This window comes from Hemitrygon akajei, chromosome 6 (assembly GCF_048418815.1).
Source record: "Hemitrygon akajei chromosome 6, sHemAka1.3, whole genome shotgun sequence".
In the NCBI taxonomy this organism is placed as follows: Eukaryota; Metazoa; Chordata; class Chondrichthyes; order Myliobatiformes; family Dasyatidae; genus Hemitrygon; species Hemitrygon akajei.
In genome coordinates, this window is record NC_133129.1 from 132657069 (window position 1) to 132680291 (window position 23223).

General features: G+C 41.4%; 1 protein-coding gene across 1 annotated transcript in view; it reads left to right on the top strand.

Moving 5' to 3' along the window:
- LOC140729479 (oxysterol-binding protein-related protein 5-like) overlaps positions 1 to 23223 on the top strand; it is a 131370-nt gene that overhangs the window by 46113 nt on the left and 62034 nt on the right. Inside the window, exons 2-3 of the mRNA XM_073049260.1 lie at positions 15202 to 15349; positions 22384 to 22457. Of these exons, the coding sequence (XP_072905361.1) occupies positions 15214 to 15349; positions 22384 to 22457 (210 nt within the window). The 5' untranslated portion in view covers positions 15202 to 15213. The remainder of the gene's footprint in view (positions 1 to 15201; positions 15350 to 22383; positions 22458 to 23223) is intronic.

Below are 23223 nucleotides of genomic sequence, written 5' to 3' on the forward strand. Positions count from 1 at the left end.
TCTTCTTTCTATCTCTCTCTCCACCATCTTAGTTAAGATCATCTCAATGTATCTAATTCCAATAAATCTCAGAATAATGGAAATTCTTCCCTCTTCCAATCTTTCTCCAACAATATGGAGTCTTTTTAAAAAAAAGTTTGTGTTATTTCATTTTTAATCGTTTCAACCTTGAAGGCATCCTCAGAAATGGGCCTTTGTCTTTCAAGCAAGATTCTTGGTCAAATGGAAGTATAGAGTCCATGTTTAACTTTGTATGTTTACTATTGGATTGTACATATTGTTATTTAATTATTTACTTAAGGCAGGTAACCCTTGAAGTACAAAGTAGTGCAGTAATTACTTTTCATCACAGTCACATCACACACCTGCCATGAGCTTCTATTTGTTCATTTTAAATCAAATAGTTCCTGCTTAGACTCCCTGGTACCTGCAGATAAACATGTTGTACTCTGCACGATTAATCAGTGAAAGAAACAAAGTGGTGTGGTTGCTATGGTGCTGAACTAGTTATATCACACAGAACAACATTATCTTGTGGGACCTTCATTAATTATTTTTTATTTATTGAGATACAGCATGGAACAGGCCTTTCTGGAATCCCTCCAACCCCTCATCCGGCAATCCCTTATCCAGGACAATTTACAATGAGCGATTAACCTACCAGCTGGACTGTGGGAGGAAACCCACGCGGTGACAGGCAGAGTGTGGAAACTCTTTACAGGCAGCGATGGGAATGGAACCCGGGTCACCTGGACTGTAAAGTGTCGTGCTAACCACTGATCTCTAACACTCCAATTTCTCTATTCACAGACTTCATTGTTGATTGTTCTGGTATGATTGACCGGACTATTAATTAGTGTTGTCCTCTCAGCTGTTTGGCCTATAGTTAATCTTGTATTATGCAGTGTGTTGTATTTGGATAAATTTTCAACATGTGGGTCTCGGTTAACCACTAAAGCTGCAGAGTAAATGCAAAACGGGTCTTGATAAAGCATTAAGGGTTCCAAAGGACTAAACCTGAGACCTCCTTGTTGACTATGGGTCAGTGTCAGGTAGATCACTGATCCCCTCAGGCTCAAACAACTCGGGTTCCCAGCATTTTTTATGCCATGGACTGCAGACTGGGGAACCCTGAACCAAGTTTCTAGTGAAGTTGCAATAATGCCCAGCATCGTTCCCAAAGCCCGAGTTCGTACCAGCAAGAACATGAGAATCTGAATGAAGAATGCTAGACAGAGTCTTGTCTGACACCTAATAGGTAAATATAATTTAGAAAGATCAACTGTAACCTAATCAAATACTAGAATGGGTTGAGAGAATTGAATGTCTTAAATCTTGTCATAGGATGCGAGCCTTCCTGTGATGTAACTACTGCAGAGATTAACTTTACAATAGGACCCTACCTCTGCAATATCACTAATATATCAAGCATGTTCTTTGTCACCTGTTGTTTAGTTATGACCATGGTATTAATATTTGTCTATTTTTTAATATCATTGCTCTTCGATGGTGAAACATTATTCAGTGTGTTTTCAGACCTGCAACCAAAATTTACTGGTTGGGGGATGTTGATGGTTAGTTGCTTTGCCAGTGTAAGTTCCATTTGTATTTATGTGATAATGGTCATTATTATAACCGTGTGGTCATAGGCAATAGAGCCAGAACCAGGTTAACAACAGGGAGACACAGAAGCATAGTGGTTAGCACAACGCTTTACAATACAGGCGACGCAGGTTCAATTCTCACCGCTCCCTGTGACCGAGTGGATTTCCTCTGGATTCCACCCACAGTCCAAAGACCTACTGGTTGGTAGGTTAATTGGTCTTTGTTAATTGGTGCAGTGGCTCAAAGGGGCTATTCTGCACCATGTCTCAATAAATGGTGGTTGGAGATCAATAAACCTGTACAGTCGGCCCTCCTTATCCGCGGGTTCAACCAACTGCGGATCGGGAAAACGCAGAAGTTCTCTCTCCAGCTCTTGTTGTTTGAGCACGTACAGACTTTTTTTTCTTGTAATTATTCCCTAAACAATGCAGTACAACAACTATTTACATAGCATTTACATTGTATTAGGTATTATAAGTAATCTAGAGATGATTTAAAAGTACAGGCAGTCCCCGGGTTACGAACGAGTTCCGTTCCTGAGTCCAATTTGAAGTCAGGACAGGTACATCCGGTACTATGTAGCCTCAGTTAGTAAAACATTTGTCTTAGTATATAGTATATATTTTACCTTTCTATGCATATAAAACACATAAGAAACATATGTATTTCAATAATTAAACCTCTGCGTTGCTTAGAAATAATTGTAGCAAACATCGGGGCAGGGCCTTTCAAATGCTCTATTAAAATTGTTCCGATCGTTGACCGACTGTAGTCTCGATGGCGTTTCACTTCTTTCTGATCGCTTTAGTACTTCTGCTTTTTATTTTCAATCGTGATCGTGATTATTATCGTGAACAGAAACCCTGTGGATTCAGAGCTGCGCTGAGTCCTAATGTCCACCGCACTGAGACAGGCTAAATAAGGTCCGGGGTTCCGTTGGGTCCTAAAGACCACCGCATTAAGACAGGTTAAATAAGGGACTTGAGCATCCGCATTTTATGGTATCCGCGGGGGGTTCCGGAACCAATCCCCCGCGGATAAGGAGGGCCAACCGTATTTATACGGATCTGAACAGAGAGGGGCAGGGTATCCACAGTATTCTAGAGTTTGGAGTGAAGACAAACTCCCAGACGTTGTCCATAAGAAAGAGAGTATTATGACAAATGGTCTGCCAACCAGTTAGGTACTTCAGAATATTCTTAATACGTCTGATGAGCACATGTTGAGCACATCATATCTTTGCGTTGGTGGTTGTGAGGCATAAAGTGCAGTGCAAGTGTGGTGACATTTTTCAGTCTCTCCAGCATTGCTTCTTATTACTTGTTGGCTACAGAAGCATTAGGGCCTGATCATTGTGAATTCTGTGAAAGGGGATATCTGACTGCAGTAATTGTACAGAACAATCTCTCTGCTGCCTGCCACAGACCATCTCATTGAATTAGAGGAAATTAGAGGAGGCTATTTGATGACCTGTGTTTGTGCTATTCAAAAACAGAAAGTGCTAGTAGGGCTGTAGATGGATATCTCTGCAGATCATGGCTCTACCCCCACCCCCCTCCAACATCCCACTCTTCCTTCTACCAATTTGTGTTCCCTGTTTTTTGAAGCTTCTGTTACGGGCTTTCAGTTCATTCTTTCCTCTTCTATTCAAAACAACTCTAGCATATTCAAACTTTCTTTACACACGTAACTGCAAGGATCCTTTTGGACTGTCACCTCCAATGGTCAAAAACTTTCTTTCAGTGTTACAGATCCCATCCATAAGGTGGCACAACAAACAAGATATTCAAAAACTCCGTGAAAAGTTCATATTCATTATACATTCTTGAGAGGATCCTTCTCAAATTTGGTTGTCACTCAAAATTTGCCATCACCCTAGGGCTACTGCAGGGTGACATGATGATTCTTGCCAAGAAATCTACTACAGCCAATCCCAGTGAGAATGCGATCAAACAAGACAGTGTTTGTGCACCATTTGTCTTCTCAATCTTCCCTTTTGCAATGTTTCGAAGTTCCTTGCTGCTTGGCCATATCTATAGGACAATTCCCTCCTGTGTAGACTTTGATACCTCTCCCCTGAACCAAGAATGCACCAGGTTCTTTTGTTGATTGTCACCGTACTGGTGACATGTGTGTACGTGCATACTTGAAAGCTGAGCTGCAGACCGTCAGTGATGCATAAAAAGAGTACAAACTTTGAGAAGACAACGACCCAATGCCAACTCCGCCAACGTGCCTCTGCTCTGTAGTGCATTTCCCTATTCCGCACAACTCTTCGCTCACTAACAAACGAGATCCACGAAGGTTCTAATCCATGTGGAGGACCTCTCATACCTCAGCAGTGTGAACAGACATCCAGACCACAAACCATCATCATCTCCAGTACATATTGACAAGAAAGACTGACGATCAAGACGTCCGAGTCCATGGCCTATCAGATGGCAAGGATTCCAGCCCTCTTGGATGTGTTGGAGACATGTATGACTTACACTGACCAACTCAAGGTGTTGAAACCCTGTCTCTGCAAAATGCTCTGAATCCAGAGGCAGGACAGGTGAGTCAGTATCACTGTGCCTCAGCATCAAGGCTCTTTCAGTGGGTGAGACACATCACCCATAGACCCAGCACCACGTTATTGGCAGTTCCGCTTACTAAAAACACCCTTACAGAATGGACAAATCAAAATCAAGAAATTTGAGATCTGGAAAAGAATTTACCCTCATGGAATCTGTGGGTGTTTTGTGGGAAGGGGTAGTGGGGGAGATCAATTAGGCATGATTAAATAATCTTTTCTTTTTCAGTTTTCTTCTTGTTATGGAAAACTGTGATATGGCCTGTTTTCTGGGAATGCAAATCCCACAATGCAGAGGCCTCTTGTGTTCATGATATGGCAAGTAAATTCCAAAAGGACAGAAAAGTCACTTTAAGGACACCTTCAAAACTTCCTGGGGGAGGGAGGGATGTAATCCTGGCTAACTGTTGGGACTCTGAAGCCTGGGATTGCAGAGAAAAGTCTCTGATCGGAAAAGTTAACTTCATTTGCCTCTCCATTAGTGCAGCTTAATCTGCCGAGTGTCCAACATTTTCTGTTTCTGTTCTTAGTTCTCGAGCTACCATTGGAAATGGATTGGGTTAATAGGTTGAAAGTTAAAGAGGATAGTATACCTGTGAAAAATAGGCCCAGGAAGAATCATTATCATCCATGTAAAGCAGCAGGACTCTTTTTAAAAAAGTATTCAGAAGTATAAACTTCCCCTTCTCAGTTTTAATTAAAAATATTTGATATTTCAAAAGACTGTTTTTGAAGTTGCTGTTCAAATCAGTTTAAAACCCTTTAAGAGGTGCTGCTCCATCACAGATAACCTAATGCAATTTGGCCATTCCTTATTGATAGTGAACTACATCCCCCTCTAGTGCCAGCATATGGTATTTCAATGCACTGCCAGTGACAATGGAAAATTCCGTTCTGTTGTTTGAGAGTGTTTCAATAGAACAGATTTGTGCTCAACCACTGCCGTATTGGCAACTACCCTGTCTGATGCTGGTAGCCACAGGAGGTATGCAGAGCTGACAGACCAGCAATGTTGATTTGCAACCATTGTTTCTGGACTAACTTGAGTTATTTGCTATTACTGAGCTCCCGAGCTTGCATGTTCAGAAACACGGAGAATCTCCCAAACAAGTCAGTGCTGTTTAAAGAGATCACTAACCTCTTGCTGGTTAGTTCCTGGTTGATCCTGGATTATTTTACCATAGTTCTGCAAGTTCCAGAACTTGAAAGTTGCTAAGAATTTAGATGAAGTGGTTGTATCATGTGCAGCAGAATGCCCATCTGCTGCAGCCACAACTCCAAAACCATTGTGAGTCTCTGTCAAGGTCACTGTCCCCATGAACTTCTATGCATTAGGCTGATACCATACACGTCCAGCGATTTACAGTTTGTTGCGTGCTGTGGCATAGTGAAGGTCGCTGATGTTGCTTTTCCCAAGAGAACTCAACACATCACTTTCCAGACAGCAGCAAGTCGTGGAGGCTTCCCCAGTGCATCGAGTGCGTTTAATTGCAGATATGTCACGTTCTGCTTTCCGCTTGTCAACTTGGAGAAAGACTAAATGATTAGGAAGGATTTAATTTCTTCAGTGCTCAGCTGCTGTTCGATTGCACACACAGAAATTTGCAGGTCAGTGCTCAGTATTGCTGCAGCAATCAATATTTGTTATCATTAATCAGGGAGTCAGAAGTGAGAATGTCTATTGATTTCATGATATTTATTTCTTTTGCAATCCTCAGAGCATGAAATAGTCCATGCCTGTGCATAACAAAGCCTAAACAGACCGTCAAAGCATTTGCTTACTCAAGTCCCAAGCAGTGACAATTTCCACTCAACCCTGACATTTATTAGTATTGCCAATACAGAACCCCATCAGAAATGTTAACTGGACTAGAACTATAAATGCTGTGGCTACAGGAGTAGGTTACATGCTGGCTATCCTGGTTTAACTCTGAATATACAAAAGCTTTCCGCCATCCACAAGGCACGAGAAAGAATGTCTCCACTTGCCTGCATAAAGACAGTCCCAGCAACACTCAAGAGGCTGAACAATATCCAGAAAGAAATAGCTGAGTTGGCACCTATCCAACACACTAAGCATTCATTTCTTTATCACCAGCACATCTCCACTGCAATTTAAACCAGCCACAAAAATGCCCTGGTTAGTTGCTTAGTCTTTTCCCCCTGCACCTCCCAAACCCATCACCTCTATCTCTGGAAGGACAAGTGCAGTAGGTGCAAATAAAGATCACCACAAGCATGTTCCCCTTAAAGATGTGCAATTTCTTGTCTTGAAAATATGGTGGATTCCAGTTAATTGTGACACATCGGGACCAGTACATTTGGTGCAATTAAACAGCTGTCCCAATTAGCCAAAGTTTCTTGGAAATAGTTAAAAACTTATAAGAAAAGGCAAACTACCATTTAACTAACAAATTATGTATTTAAATGAAATACACAACAAAGTAGAAAATTGCTAATACGAAGACAGTACTATAAAACTATTTATTCCTAATAGTTATCGACAGAGGAATTCATCCAGCATACTCTGCCATGTTCTTTTGATTGACTGTAAATGAACAAAATCAATGTAGACACCTAGTGTAGATAATGGAATGCCTTCATAGAATGCTATTGACGATTACATCCTCCAAGTCTTCATTTCATTGTCACATTCAAGATTATTGTTAATACCTTCAAATTCTTGTTAAATTAGTGAAACCTTTTCATTTTCACTCCCGGCTGTTTCCAGCAACTGCAAGCATGAATGCTTGAAGCCGCAGTGAGCAAAACAGTTCTGAATTGTCTTACTGCTTATTTCTCACCAACAGTGACAAAAATCACTGTTTCTTTTAAACACTAACACTATTTATAAACTGTTTGCTCTAAGCAAGGTGTAGTCTCTAACAGCCACACAAGAGCATGAAACTGACACTAATTATAAATAATTTGGCAACATTCTCTTGTCCCGATTAAGTGGTATGGTGTCCCAAATAAATAAATGAAGGGAATCTCAGCTACTTTCTAGGTTTGTTTTTATTCTTTAAGGGTTGTCCCAAATAAGCAGTTGCCCCAATTAACGAGAATCCACTGTAAATCATTTGGTTCTTTATCTAAATCTTGAACCAAGTTGCACAACAGAACTGTGGGAATATCTTCACCAGAACTGTTGAACTAGTCAGGAAGATGTCTCATACCACATTCTCGTGGATAATCTGTTCTGTGCTAATCCTGCTGTGCCAGTTACATTTGGTTCTTGGATTAAGGCAACATGAATACAATAAGAAGCTGCTGGAAAGACCATAAACTCATTCAAATAGTGAACAGGTTTGGTGGAGTCTTGTAGACAACTGCTAAGATTTACAGTGGGGTTGCAGTTAGGGAAGAGGGGGACGGCAAGTTGTCTGGTTTCACCATCCGCTGTTCATAAGTGAAGTTGTGGAATGAGGAGAAGTGAATTTTAAGACGGTAAGGGGGTAGATATGAATGTATCATTTTCAGCTACGCTTTAGTTCCGGTTGCTGACTGCAAAGTACTCCAAATGTGAGATTCGCCAGTATCTTCTGCTACAAACAAGCAACTTCACCTGATGACAGTGACAAGTTCAGGGGTCGCTGTAATTGGTGCTAGCCAGTCATAAAACCTGGGTCCTTCCTGGGATAGAAGGGCATGGTTGGCATTGGCTGCATGTAACAATCACTTGAGTGAACAGATGGCACAAGTTTGGTATGTTTGTCTGCATTGAGAGCAAAAGTCAAGAGGTTTATAACAAACTTTGAGTCCTCAATCTATTTCTGGGATTATCTAGTGTAGCTCCCTAAATTGGTGCTGCTGTACATTCAGACTGTCAGTCCTCTGCAAAGATTAAAGTATGCATTTCTGGAATAATTCAGTCTCTGTGCATTTATTCATTTCATCCTGTTGCCCCTCTACTGTGTGAGTCATTATTATCAATATATTCAACTTTACCTCATGCTCTTGTGGGATTCGATTATTAATGTTGTTCATGGACACTTCCAGCAGCAGCTCAGAGTCCTGGTATATTTTAATCCTGAAAAACCAAACTGAAAGCGTCACCAAGCACGCAGTTTTGGATATAATTGGTTTCTGAATGAGCTTGTGGAAAATATCTAAATTTAAACAAATCTGTGTTTTTTTTTTAAGTTCTCTTTATTTCGCTTGCTCCTGAGACTGATGATGCAGAGATATTAATATGCAGTTAGGATTTTCAATAATATTTTAATATCAGTAAAGCAAATGTTGGAACTTGATCTCATAATCATTCTCCTGCATTAGGAAAAGCTGATGGGATGCTGCACTGTCACCGTGATTAAAGCTGAGATTGTTGTCCATGGCGGTGTAGATGGATTACAGGTTCTGCCCACAGGCTGGTTCCTTCACAGACAATTTGGGCTCAGATTGACTTAACTTGAGAAACAGTCAGCAACACTGAGGAAATGTTTAAGACCCAATACTTTCTGGGAGATTTTCACTAAATCATAGGTTAATTCCAGCACAGCAAGAGGCAAATTGGACCCCTCGTATTCATACTTGGTCTCAGGAGTACCAACCGCTCAGTCTGTTTCCCCCACTCCGTTCCTGCAGCCGGCAAGAATAGTTTCTTTTGGAAATTACTCATCATCTCTTCTTCCAACTCAAAACCCTGAAGCCAGCAAAGTTTAGGTCATTAACATATTCAGCTTTTTTTAAAAAAAGTTATTCGTTGTTTCCTTCAAATTTATATCATCCAGTCATTGTACATCAGTTGATGTGGGCAGCTTTTCTTTTTCTACATTATCTAAGTCTGTCATGATCTTCCAGGTGTCTGTCAACCATCCCTTCAACTTCCTTTGCTCCAACGGGAACAACTTCAGCTTCTGTAACTTAACCTTTCAGCTGAAGCCTATCATTCCTGGAACCACTCTGATAAATGTCTGCTGCAACTTCCAAGACCTTCATATTCTTCCTAACTTACTCTGCCAAGAGATACGCACATCTGGTGTGGCCTAACCCGAGCTTTAAGTTCAGCATAGTTTCCCTGGCTTTGCACTCAATACCTTTAATAATGAACCCAAAGATTCCATATGATCCAGTGCACCACTTTCAAAGGTCTACGGGCATGACTTGTAAAAACTCTGCCTTTTAATTTGTATCTATTTTCTTGGGAAACATCACTCTTTACCATTTTGTTGTCTAAAAATAGCCACTTAGCACAGATTTCTATATTTTGTCTTTGACCAATTTTATTTTATCTAAACTTCTATTACATAGGTTTTATCAAATAGCCTTATGAATACCTGCCAGTTCCTCTTTTCATCTTAGGTACTTGAACCAAATCACATATTATAATGACTTTATACATAAAACCTTTTAACTGTGTGTTTGTAACAAGGCTTTCATTTGTGAATGATATTAAAAATGTGCCATGGAGAAGTATGATTACAAAGGTCAGTTATCATTGAGCTATACACTTGTACGAGGAATTAGCTTAGACAAATGAATTAAGGTGTTCTTACTCAGACAGCTACATATTCCATCACTGATGGTGTGGAATTGATAACCATTCTGGATGAACTTTGGTCAGTTTCTGTTGGTAAAGCAGGAGTTCCCATCCTGGGATCCTCAGACCCCTCTCTTAATGGTATTGGTCCATGGCACAAAAAAGCCTGGGACCCCCTGTGGTAGATTCAGAAATAGCAATGGTATTTGGAGATCGCCATTGCTGTATATGAAGATAGCTGGGATACCTCATCATTGTTTGATCTAAATCTTGGAATTCTTTTCTCAGCAACCCTGTCAGTCGCTCTAGTGGGACTAGCATTGTTGAAAATGATGGGCCATTATCACTTTTTCAAGACCATTTAGGAGGGGGAATAAATTCTAATCTTCTCAGCAAGCTCAGGGGAGTGTCGTTTCATTCAGTGTAGTTATGTATAGCTGAATGATCATTAAACTTGATTTGACTTGATGTGATGTTGAAAACCGGCAACCAAGAATGAATTGTGAAAGTACACCATCAGAAACATCGAGCGTGTAAGGGTCCCACTCATTCTGGGGGAAGAAGTCCAGCTGGGGCAGGTTTGATGTTACCTGCGGAGGCAGTTTTACTTACAGTCGTGTTTCCCCTGCTGGTCTCAGCTGCCACATTCCTGTCATTGATAACCTGGGTAACAAGTCCAGGAGGTTTCCATTTAGGACCGAAACGAGGTTATTTTTATGGAATTTATTTTCTTGGACCCAGTCTCCTTTTTTTGAAGTTTCTAAACCGTCTTGTCAGGTTCTTAAAAACACGAAATGCTGGCAGAACTCAGCAGGCCAGACAGCATCTATGGGAGGAGGTAGTGACGACGTTTCGGGCCGAAACCCTTCATCAGGAGGGTTTTACCATTAAGAGAGGGGTCTGAGGATCCCAGGATGGGAACTCCTGCTCTACCAACAGAAACTGACCAAAGTTCATCCAGAATGGTGACTCCTGATGAAGGGTTTCAGCCCGAAACGTCGTCACTACCTCCTCCCATAGATGCTGTCTGGCCTGCTGAGTTCTGCCAGCATTTTGTGTTTTTATTTATTTCCAGCATCTGCAGATTCACTCGTGTTGTCAGGTTCTTTGTGCTTTCTCTTGAATTTTCATGAAGTCTCTCAACTTTTTTGAGGAGTTGTGTCAGGTGTAGGTGATGGTCGGCCTGACTTAGCGATGGAGGGCACTTAGATGGACATTGTGCATTAAGAAATAAGGTACAACATTCGTGTCTACTCCTGTGTTCACAGTTAGCACTTTGTTTATAGACAGTTGAACATCAGGGACAAGTGTAGCCTACTTTAGCCTACTTTGCGAGGCCTCCTCTATCTCTTGGTTCCTTTGCTCCAACATGTCACTTGATTGTAGGTGGAATGGACTGCTGTACCCCACTTGTATGCCTGTCTGTTCACTCATGGGCTTGAAAGCCTTTACCAGTGAGGGAAGACGCTCAGTCAGCAGGTATGCAGACAGGGGTGTTAGCATGAGGGAATATGGAGATTTGGAGTGCTGTGATGGTTGCAGTCTCTCTACAAGAAGTCGTGGAGACTACCCACATATATCCTGTACAGAGTACGTGACCATTGCAACATTGGTGAGACATTTTGCTATCACAAATACTCCTGATAATACAATTACTTTATTATAAATGAGTACACACACAATATGCTATACACGTGGAACATACACGTCAAGGTGATCGCAAAACCAATATACTGTACATGTGAAAGCAATGCATGAGATGCTTTTATAGCCTTTCTGAAACGTGTCCTGCCATGCAGCATCCACCCTGCCTGGACAACATAGAAAACTTTTCAGCTTACATTGAGGGCAACATTTCAATTGACTTGAATTGTAAATTAAAAGAACAAAAGGAGGTAGGATTTTTTTTTAGAAAATGGTGTGTGATCAGGAAATTTCATGGTGATTTTCATGATCAGCACCCCAAAATCCATTGGATACACCCAAAAGTATTCAGGAAGAATAATCTTTGTCGTCCAGTGATACACTTTTTAGGTTTTGGATAAGGTGGGTTGCCAGAAATAAGCCTATATAATCAATTTGCCACACCTGCACTGGCACAGTTAGTTTTGTTTGCCTTATAGATGGTGGTCTTGTAACTGGTCCTTTGTTATTGGCCAGACATTCTTTAAAATTTGCAACAAATCGCTTACAGTCACTCAACATGGAATGGCACCAGTATGATGTAAGTGCTCAGCAGGTCAGGCAGCTCCAGTGGAGAGAGCAGCAAGGTAAAAGCTCTGGGTCCGTGAACTTGCATCAGAACTGGGCAAGGAAAGAAAACAAGTGTGATTTAATGTTTGAAATAGGAAGGGAGGGCAAGGGCAATTTATTGACGAACACAGAACAATACAGGCCCTTCAGCCCACAATATTGTGCTGACCTTTTAACATACTCCAAGATTAATTTTAAGACCTCCCTCACAGATAGCCACCCATTTTTCGTTCATTCATTTGCCTATCTAAGAGCCTCTTAAATGTCTCTGATGTATCTGCCTCTACCACCACTCCCAACAGCACATTCCATGGATTTACCACTCTCTTTAAAAAAGAATACCTCTGACATCCCTCCAGTACTTGACCCTAGTCACTTCTGTAAAGGGATAACATTACAGAATGAACTAGGTTCCAGTCTGTCTTTGCTCTCTGATCTTATAAGCTGTTGTTAAGCCATGCATTTGACTATTTTACTCAATACTGTCTTCCACAGACATCTCCACCAGTAATTTGTTTATAAACAGATGTGGAGATGGTACCAAGCCAGACTATAGGAAAGAACAGTGATAAGAATTGCTGAATATTTTGGGGGGAACTGACTGACCCAGAAGGCCTATAACCTCCTGGCGTTCTGGAGTAGCCACTTCAGAATTCCTTCATCATCAGCTGGCGGTGTGGTACGTACTGCGAGCAACTGAATAGTCGATAGTGCACAACCCAATGGGAGGTTTGTTCTGTGGAACTGCAGCGGCTCCCTGTACAGGAGCCTGTCCCTGTATGTTTCACTGGCTGTAGTTAGCCTTTTTAATAATCCCAGTGCACGTTTCAAGCATCTGTTCTCCAGGCTTAATTAATGCCTCTAGGGTTTGCTGGTGTGGGCGCTACCTCACGTGTTTCTGGAAGGAATACACAATATCCCTAGGGTCAGGATATAGGTCACCAGGTTCTATCACATAAGCGTGTGGTCCCCATCCGTGGGCTAGGTTTCCATCTAAAACAGGCCAATTTACTGTCTCAAGGTATGAATTGTTTGGTTCTGGTACAAATTGTGCCGGTCTGAGTCCAACAGGTCGTACAGTGGGGTTTGGTCTGTCTAATCTACATCCTACCCTTTGTTCTATTCCTTCATCATTCCAGTCTCTGACTTGAAGACTAAAGTATTCATCAATGTTCAGTCTGAGGAGCAGTTGCGGTATTATCTCATATTTCTGATATACTATTAACACATTAATTTGCCTGTGCAGCTGTTGGAAACCAGGATGTCGACTAGTTTATAATACTAGGTGGGGTGCCATAGCACTTGACAAGTCTCTCTGAGTTTGGACTACTGCAAAATAATAATTTTTTCTAAAATAGTACTTTTGGTACAATGTGATCACATCAGGCACCGATGTTTCCTGAGTGCAAAGTTCTAAACTCAAACAAAGACCTTAAAGCCCATCAGATATAAATATTCTCACTAAAGGGAAATTATACTGCATTACCCGATCTTCAAAGACTAGTTTACTTCACTGTTTATTCTCCACAATGAGTTTAGCTGCTAATACCCACTGTTCGAGTGGTGAGTCCCCTCTCCAAACCAAGGAGATCATTCCTGCTAACAAAGTAGCTTAAAACACAGTCCATTTATTTTCAATGATACAAATTTAAATCCACAAACACTCTTAAAATACATTTAAAAGTCATAGAGGATATTCATCTTAAACATTTCCCAAATTACAAAATATTTCTAAACTATAAACCATTAAGCATGAAGCATTTCTTAAACATAAAGCATTAATAATTTCTTAAGCTCAAAGGATTTACAAAACCCCAGTACAATTCCTATAAACTAAAAGAAAACCATGATGTGGACATATAAATAATTCGTCACAGAAACCGCAGATAGAAGAATAGATTCTCAATTCACCCCGCATTTATTTCATGTTTCTTGTCCCATTCCTATTAAGCCTAAACTGCTCTCCACATTTATAGTTTGGGTGACTTCACAAGCATGTGATATTTCCTCAGATATCCTTTTAATACAAATGGTCTAAAAGTATTTTTAAAGACATAGAACTTAACTTGCTACCATTAATGCTGTAAAGCTGAGTATTTCCAACTTTAAACACATCAGTTGTGAATATGCTAGATGATATTCTGCAAGCTTCCTTGAACTAGGCAACTTAAGACTCAGCTTGTCTGCTTGAAGCACCCCAAATGAAACAACCCATTGTCTCATATTGCATCTTCAGTAGTAATAAAACAGGTGTCATGACTTTCCACAGGTGGAATGTTTTCAAAATGACTTCAAAGTCTTTCTATAGCTATTGGTTTTTTAACTTCAAGCTGAATATTGCTTTCCATTTAGACTTAAAGAACTGAATACTGGCTTCCTTTTATGACCAGAAATTAAACAAAGCAATATAGTTGGAAGTTTACTTACATCCATTTGTGATCTTACAAGCAACAACTGTGTTTAGAAATCAAGGTTAGCAAAAAAAACCAAGATATTAAATTCATCATAGTTGAAAGAAGATAAATTTTACGGACTTCAATTTAAGTCAAACATGCTAACAGTAGGTAGAGTTGTTAAGACATCAATGATCTTTGCGAAAATGTTTAGCCCTGCCTATTGTCCAGGATGTTTGTAGGCAGGCTTTATATCTTGTGAACCATACTTGACCACTAAGTTGGAGCAAGTATGCTTTAGGGAGTTGATTAGGAAGAAAGGATGTGCTAGCATTGGAAAGATCAGAGGAGGTTCATGAGAATGATCCTGGGATGGATGGTTAGCGAATGAGGAGTGTTTAATGGCTCTGGGCATGTACTTGATGAGCTTAGAAAATGAGAACAGGATCTCATTGAAGCCTATCAAATATCGAAAGGCTTAGATAGAGTGGATGTAGAGAGGAGGTTTCCTATAATGGGGGGGGGGGGGGGGGGAGAGCACCAGCGGGCACAGCCTCAGAATAGCAGGGCATTCCTCCAGAAATGAAATGAGGAGAAATTTCTTTAGCCAGAGGATGGAACCAGTGGAATTCCCTGCCACAGACAGCTGTGGAGGCCAAGTTGATTGGTACGTTTAAAACAGATTGGTTCTAGATTAGTAAAGGCATCGAAGGTAATGGGTAGGATGCAGGAGAATGGGGTTGAGGGATAATAAATCAGCCATAATGGAATTGTGGAATGGCCTAACTTCTCTCCTGTTTTTTATGCCTTATGGTCTAATTTGCGAAGTTCTGGTAAGAACGCTCACTTTTGTGAAATAGCCTCTAGTGGTGACTCACTGGTTCTTGTTTACTCCACAGAAAACACATGCCATGATGGAGGATCAAGTGCTGCGGCGGAGGTTTTCTCTCTGCACTGGATTGGCAACACCACAGAAAATTGACCCTCGTGAATTCACCCGAAACTCGTCTTTTGGTGGATACAATGAAATATGTCCCTTAACTCCAGGTTTGTTAGATTTGACTGTCTTTTACTTCATCCTCATTATGTTTGACAGAAAAACCACAATACTGGACAGAGAAAATAAATAGGTGGAGGCATTGTAAAATACATCATGAATATTAGTGTGAAGTACATGCAACAATGGACAAAGTTCTATGCTTGTATTAAGATAATATTGAACCATTATAATTACTTGGCTGGTGTTCACCCATTGATCCACTTAGTGGTTGTGTATGTACTTACCAGGTAGATTATATATTGGGCATTAACATTACTCCTGCATGTCCTATGCATCCCAGTCAATGCAGTGGTCAATCCAGTGACGCAGTGGTTCAGCACACTAGTGGGAGCTTCTCTGGCTTGAGCCATGTTTTATGCTGAGTTGGTACTTTTGGAATAATTCCAGACCCACGGTCTTCAAAAGTTTGGTGGGGGGTGGTGGGAGAGAGAGGGAACTTTGCAAAAATTCCGCAGTTTAACACTCTTCGGGATATATATACTGAAGATCAGGATTGGCGTGTTTGACATATATCCTTGCTGTTTCAAAGCCACAAATTAATAAGGGTACTGCACATGGATCTTCGTAGCAAGTTGGACAGTTGTTTATAAAAGCAGCACAGTGTCTGGGGATTCTTCTCAGTAGTTTGAGCTCTAGTTATCAACATTCCACTCACAAGGCTGTCTCATATGAGTCACTCTACCACAAGAGAACAAACTGAGTAACATCTGCCATCCTTGGAATAGTGCCAGGGGCACAGACTACCTATAAAATTAATTACCCTGAGATGCATTGTTCCAAAATTAGCTGAAAAATTATCTAGCAAGCAGTGGGAGATTGCAAAGTTGCCTGAGATGATCAAGTAAATCGGAGGTAATTGGATGGTGTGATAATGTAGTAATTAATTAATTCAACCAGTATTCCAGATCCTGGATTAATAATCCTGTGAATTTGATTTCAGCTGCTATATTGGCAATGTGAGAAGTCAGTTAAATAAGTTTGTATCACAGTGAAAGATTCTCATAAATACCATGTAGCTCACAAATGCCCTTTTAGAAAAGAAAATCTGCCTTCCTTACTTAGTTAACCTAAATATCACTCCAGTCTTCTTATAACACTGTGCAGTGATTCCAGAAAACAGCCGTTGAAAATCTTTCATGGTGAAATTGTTTTTAATAGAATAAGCATTTTAAGCAGTTACAGTGGATTCCAGTTAATTGGGCCATCAATTAATTGGTGCAGCTTCTTACTTGGGACAACTTTTAATGAAATAAAAATAAGTGAGAAAATAGCCATTTAACTGGGACAGGAGACGGTTGTCGAACAGCTTCTAACTAGCGACAGTTGCATGCACTTTGTGGTTATTAGGCATTACACCTCACTTAGAGTGAACAGTTTTTAAATAATGTCTGTTATATGTGTTTATGTTCAAAAAAACAGTGATTTTTGCCATTGATAATTGGGTTGAATAAGCAGTAAGACAGTTCAGAACTGTTTTGCTCACTGTGGTTTGAGGCATTCAGGTTTGGAGATTAATTTTCTTCAGGGCATATAGAATACATCCAAGAAACATTATACAATCAGTGGAAGACTCCATCCAATAGGGCAGACAAACAATCGATATGCAAAAAACAACAAATTGTGTCAATACAAAGGAAAATAAACAAATACATACATAAGCAATAAATACTGGGAACACGAGATGAAGAGTTCTTGGAAGTGAGTCCATGGGTTTTAAGAACAGTTCAGTGATGGGGTGAGTGCAGGTATCCCCTTTGGTTCAGGACCCTGATGGCTGTGGGGTAATCACTGTTCCTGAACCTGCTTCTATGAGTGCTGAGATTCCTATACATTTTTCCTGATGGCAGCAGCAAGAAGAGAGCATGGCCTGGGTGTTAGGGGATCCTTGATGATGGATGCTGCTTTCCTGTGACAGCACTCCCTCAACAGTGGGGAGGGCTTTACCCGTGATGGACTAGGCCATATCCTCTACTTTTTATAAGATTTTCTGTTCAAGGGCATTGGTGTTTCCATACCAGTCCATGATGCAACCAGTCAACATCCTCTCCACCACACGTCTATAGAAGTCTGTCAAAGTTGACGATGTCATGCCGTATCTTCACTAATCTCTAAGGAAGTAGAGGCACTGCCATGTTTTTTCATTATTACACTTGCGTGCTGGGCAGAGGTCAGGTCCTCTGAAATTAAAACACCGAGGGATTTGAAGTTGCTGACTCTCCACCTCTGATGCCCCAATGAGGACTGGCTCATAGACCTCTGGTTTCCTCCTCCTGAAGTCAACAATCCACTCCTTGGTCTTGAGTAAGGGATTGTTGTTATGGCATCGCTCAGCCGCATTCTCAATATCCCTCCTATATTCTGATCCATCACCAGCTTTGATTCGGCCTGTGACAGTAACCTTGAAACTGGCATTGGAGCTGTGCTTGGCCACACAGTCATACATAAGTGTAAAGTGAGAGGAGCAGGGGGCTAAGCACACAGCTTTGTGGTGTACCTGTGCTGATAGAGATTGTGGAGGAGATGTTGTTGCCAATCCAATCTGACTGAGGATCCAATTGCACAAGGTGGTACTGAGGCCAAGGTCTTGAAATTTATTGCTTAGTCAGGAACTACAAAGAATTTGAAGGTATCAACAATCATCTTGAATGTTACAATGAAAAAAGATTTGGATGATGCAATCATCAATGCAAGTATTGTATGAAGGCAGTCCTTTATCTGCACCAGGTGATGGCGCTGATTTTGTTATTTACAGTTATTCAAAAGAACACGGCAGCATACCATCTGTCAATAACTATTAGGAACTAATACCCAGTTTTATAGTGCTGTGGTAGTATTTGTAGTATTCTCAATTAAAATTAGTTGGTGGTTTTTATACCTTTATAACCTTTTCCATGAAACTTCGGCTAACTGGGGCAGCCTCTTAATTGGGCCAAAATGTACTGGTTCCGAAGTGTCCCAATTAACTGGAATACATTGGGATTTTATTAGGAAATTATTCTTAGCCATGTCTGTTAAGGGGCCATTAATTATGAAAAGTAGCAAATATTCATTCTACTGATTTCCACTGAAGTGGGAATTTAACAGTGAATTTACTTCTTAATAAGTTAGAAATCCATCTTCACTTGTATATCATGGATTAGATTAAATTAGATTCAACTTTATTGTCATTGTGCCGAGTACAGATACAAAGCCAAATGAAATGCAGTTAGCATCTAACCAGAAATGCAAAGAATAGTGTGATTTACAAAATAACTGTGAATAAAAAGTGCTACAGCACACAAATATAAAAGTACTGAGACAGTACAATATGGGTGCAATACTGCTTAGCGCTGTGATGTGAGGTTCAGCAGGGTCACAGCCTCAGGGAAGAAGCTCTTCCTGTGCCTGCTGGTGCAGGAACGGAGGCTCCTGTAGCGCCTACCGGATGGAAGGAGAGTAAAAAGTCCATGGTTAGGGTGAGATGCATCCTTGATAATGCTTTTCACCCTGCCCAGGCAGCATTAATGGTAGATGTTCTCAATGGTGGGCAATTGAGTGCTGATAATCGGCTGGGCAGTTTTCACCACACTCTGGAGTGCTTTGCAGTCCGATACGGGACAATTGCCATACCACACTGAGATGCAGTTGGTGAGTATGCTGTCAATGGTACAGCGGTAAAAGTCCGTCAGTATCCTGGGTCAGAGGTGAGCTTTCTTGATGCTCTGTGCAGGAAATAAATCAGGATGTGATCAGGATCTTTTTTGATCAGGATGGAGGAGTTCAGGGACCAGGTGAGATCCTCGGAAATGTGGATACCAAGGAATTTGAAGCCTGATACATGCTCGACTACAGCTCCATTGATGTAGATGGGATGTGAATGTGGCTCCTAGCATGCCTGAAGTCCACAATGATCTCCTTGGTCTTCTGGTTGTTAAGGGCCAGGTTGTTGTCGGCACACCACGCGGCCAGGTGCTGGACCTCGTCCGTGTAGGCTGTCTTGTAATTCCCTCTGATGAGGCCAACCACCGTGGTGTCATCTGCGAACTTGATTATGGAGTTAGAACTATATACAGGAATGCAGTCATAGGTGAAAAGGGAGTACGGAAGAGGACTCAGCACACAGCCTTGAGGCACGTGTGAGAGTGGAGGAGGAGAGGTTGTCTAACTTAACAGATTGGGGTCTGTTAGTCAGAAAGTCCAAGGTCCAATTGCAGAGGGATGAGCTGATACCAAGCTGGTGAAGTTTGGCGATCAGCTTGGAGGGGGTCACAGTATTTAATGCTGAACTAAAGTCAATGAACAGCATTCTGACGTAAGAGTTGGGGCTGTCCAGGTGGGTCAGGGCAGAGTGAAGTGCCGTGGAGATGGCATCCTCTGTTGACCTGTTGGTGCGATAGGCAACTTGATGAGGGTCCAGGGTAGTGGGCAGACAGGATTTCAGATGTGATAGAAACAAATAATGCATTGTACTTTGTGCTGTAATTCTGAAATCAATGTTATTGATTTCAATGGAATCAAATTTTGAAAGCAAAGTAGAACATAGAAGTTTGACAACACTCCTCGTCTGGCATGTGACCAATTTCTAAGTCTGAACTGTTATGCTTTATCGAGTCTCCAGATTCACTCAGCGTTGCTTGAGGCATTGAAGATTACGGATATCTGGCATCGAGGAGAGTCGAGGCGTGGGGTGGATAGGTCATGATCATATCAAATGTCAGGGCAAGCTTAAAGAAACAGGTGTCCTATGCCTGCTGCTGTTTTCTTATATTGTTGACTAAGGTGCTGGAAGCGCTTTTTCAGCGGGCTGCTATCATCCCGCGAAGTCATTTGTTGGTGAGACCACGCAAGCTTTACAAAGAGCTTGGGACCTTTTGGAATTTTTCAGCAGGCTGCTCTCATGATGATCTCTTAGGCACTTGGCAAGAGCCAATTAAAGGAAGTGAGGCAATCAGAGTGGCCATTGTTGGAGTGGGCAGTGTTAGAGAGGCCAGGCTTTGGCTCAACAGGCTTCGGTGAGAACAAGTGCAGGCTAGACCTTAAGCATGAGAAATTAGAGGTATATCAAGTGTAGGCAGGATGGTAGTTAAGGCAGTGAAATGCTCCTCCTATGAGATGTGAGATTTCCGGTTACCTAACAATATCCCCGATGACTACATTGCCGGAAGTGTCTCCAACTTCAGCTCCTCCCTGACAAGGTGAAGGAACTGGAGTGGAGCTGGGTGTACACAGGATCATCGAGGAGGCCGAGAACCTCATAGAAGAGAGTTTTACTGTGGTGGTCACACCCAGAGTAAAGGTTTCACATAGTAGATGGGTAACCACCTGGAGAAGTAAGGGGAGTAAGCAGTCCATACAAGGTTCCCAGTGGCTATTCCGCTTAGCAACAAATATACCCTTTTGGATACTGCTGGGAGGGCTGCCCTATCAGGGCAATCAGCAGCCGTCTGGCTAGTGGCTAGAGGCTCAGCAAGGAAGGGTAAAGTCGGGCAGAACAATAGTGAGAGGAGACTCAGTAGTTAGGGAATGGACAGGAGATTCTGTGGCCGCAAAAGAGACACCAGAATGGCGTGTTGTCTCCTGGGTGCTAGGGTCTGAAAAGTATCAGAATGGCTGCAGAGGATTCCCAAGAGGGAGGGTGAACAGCCAGAGGTCATGGTGCACATCGGCACCAATGCCATAGGTAGAGGGGGGGATGAGGTCATGCACGGCGAGTATAGAAAGTTAGGAAAGAGGCTGAAGAACAGGACCTCCAATGTAGTAATCTCTGGATTACTCCCAATACTGTGTGCTAGTCAGGACAGGAATAGGATGATACTGCACATGAGTGAATGGCTGAGAGAGTGGTATAGGAGGCAGGGTTTCAGATTTCTGGATTATTGGGACCTCTTCTGGAGAATACATGACCTGTACAAGAAGGACAGGCTACACATGAATCCAATATCCTTATAGGCAGATTTGCTACAAGATGGCTTTTCAGAGTAGCTTGTGGTTGAGTCCACTATGGGAAAGGTAATTCTGGTTTGGGCGCTGTGTAATGAACTAGATTTGATTAGGGGGCTTAAGGTGAAGGAACCTTAAGGAGAGAGTGTTCGTAATAGCATAGAATTCACCCTACTGTTTGAGATGGAGAACCTAATTAAATGTATCAGTATTACAGTGGAATGAAGAAAGTTACAGAGGCATGAGAGAAGAGCTGGCCAAATTTGATTGGAAAGGAACAGTATCAGGGTTGATGGCAGAACAGCAATAGCTGGAGTTTCTGGGTGCAATTTGGAAGGTGCAGGATAGAAACATCCCAAAGAAGAAGTATTCTAAAGAGAGGATGAGGCAACCATGACTGACAAGGGAAATAAAAACAGCATAAATGCAAAAAAATCACGTATATAATATCCCAAAAAATTGTGGGAAGTTAAAGGATTGGGAAGCTTTTGAAAGACCAAAAGATGGTAACAAAAAAAAAGCCATAAGGTGAGATAAGATGAAATATGAACGTAAGCTAGCCAATGATATAAAAAAGCATATAAAAAGTTTCTTTTCAGATATATGAAAAGAGAGGCAAGAGTAGATGTTGGATTGCTGTAAAATGATGCTGGAGAGGTAGTTATGGGGGACAAAGAAATGGCAGGGAGACGGAAGAAAGGAAATTATAGGCCAGTTGGCCTGACTTCAATGGTTGGGAAGATGATGATTTGTAATGTGTTTGTGAGGAAGAATAACTCAGCCATGGCAGAATGGCAGAACAGACTCGATGGGCCAAATGGCCTAATTCTGCTCCTATGTCCTATGGTCTGATAAGAGTTTTTCTACAAGCTGTCAACTAACTGTCAATGTGAAACATGTAATAAGTTTGCCTGGAATAATTTCATATGGCACCTCACCATCACAATCTACTTGTACCATGTCTCTATTGATCTTGCTTTTTCCAATCCAGGTAAATTGAGTAAAGCATTATTGATCATAGCGCAGCTGGTTATTAGAAGGTAATTCCTGATCTATTAGCATGGGCTGCTAATGGCACAGTTTGTCTCTATTCCTACTGCAGGTAATGAAATAGATAAGAATGGATTTTCGGCTCTGAACTATGAGGTCACTTCAACACCCATCTCCAGTAGTAAGGTAGGCACTTGACGTTTCTGACACCATGGACCTTTCCCTAATGGTCAACAAGTATGGTCAGCATAAAGGTTACAATTCTTGAACATGTCTAATCAATTTTGCACATGTTCCACACCTGAGGTTGTTAAAGATTGACCAGGTTAGCTGTGCAAAGTTTCTCATAGACTTGAAATGTTATTGTCAAATGCTAGTTCACTTCCACATCTCAAACAGGAGAAAGTCTATGATGCTGGAAATCTGAGCAACACACACAAAATGCTGGAGGAACTCAGCGTGCCAATATTTAATTATCCAGAACATGAGGCTTGACACGTAATTCATGTGAACATATCTGATTCTGTTTGAATGGTTGTGGAAAAGAGTACAATCGATGTCACGGCCCAAAATATCGACTGTACTTTTTTCCATAGACGCTGCCTGGCCTGCAGAGTTCATCCAGCATTTTGTGTGATGCTCTCTTCCACATCTCAAAGGTTTTTGGTCTTTTATGACATTTCCTTAGCCACTTTTTCTTTTTAAACAAACATTAAATCCTCACTACTGCCTACTGAATTCCATTTTAGATATTCTGTTTCTCATTATCCCATTGTTCCCACTTCTTTGCCCACCCCCAAATACCCCTCAATCCCCTCTCCTGCCTCTTTATTTTGTCTTCAGGCCTGGGGAGGACATGAGAAAGTAAGTATGATATAGAGACAAGGATCATAACCCTAAATGATTGTTTCCAGCCTCAATTTTCTCCATCAAACCACTACTTCTTTGGGGC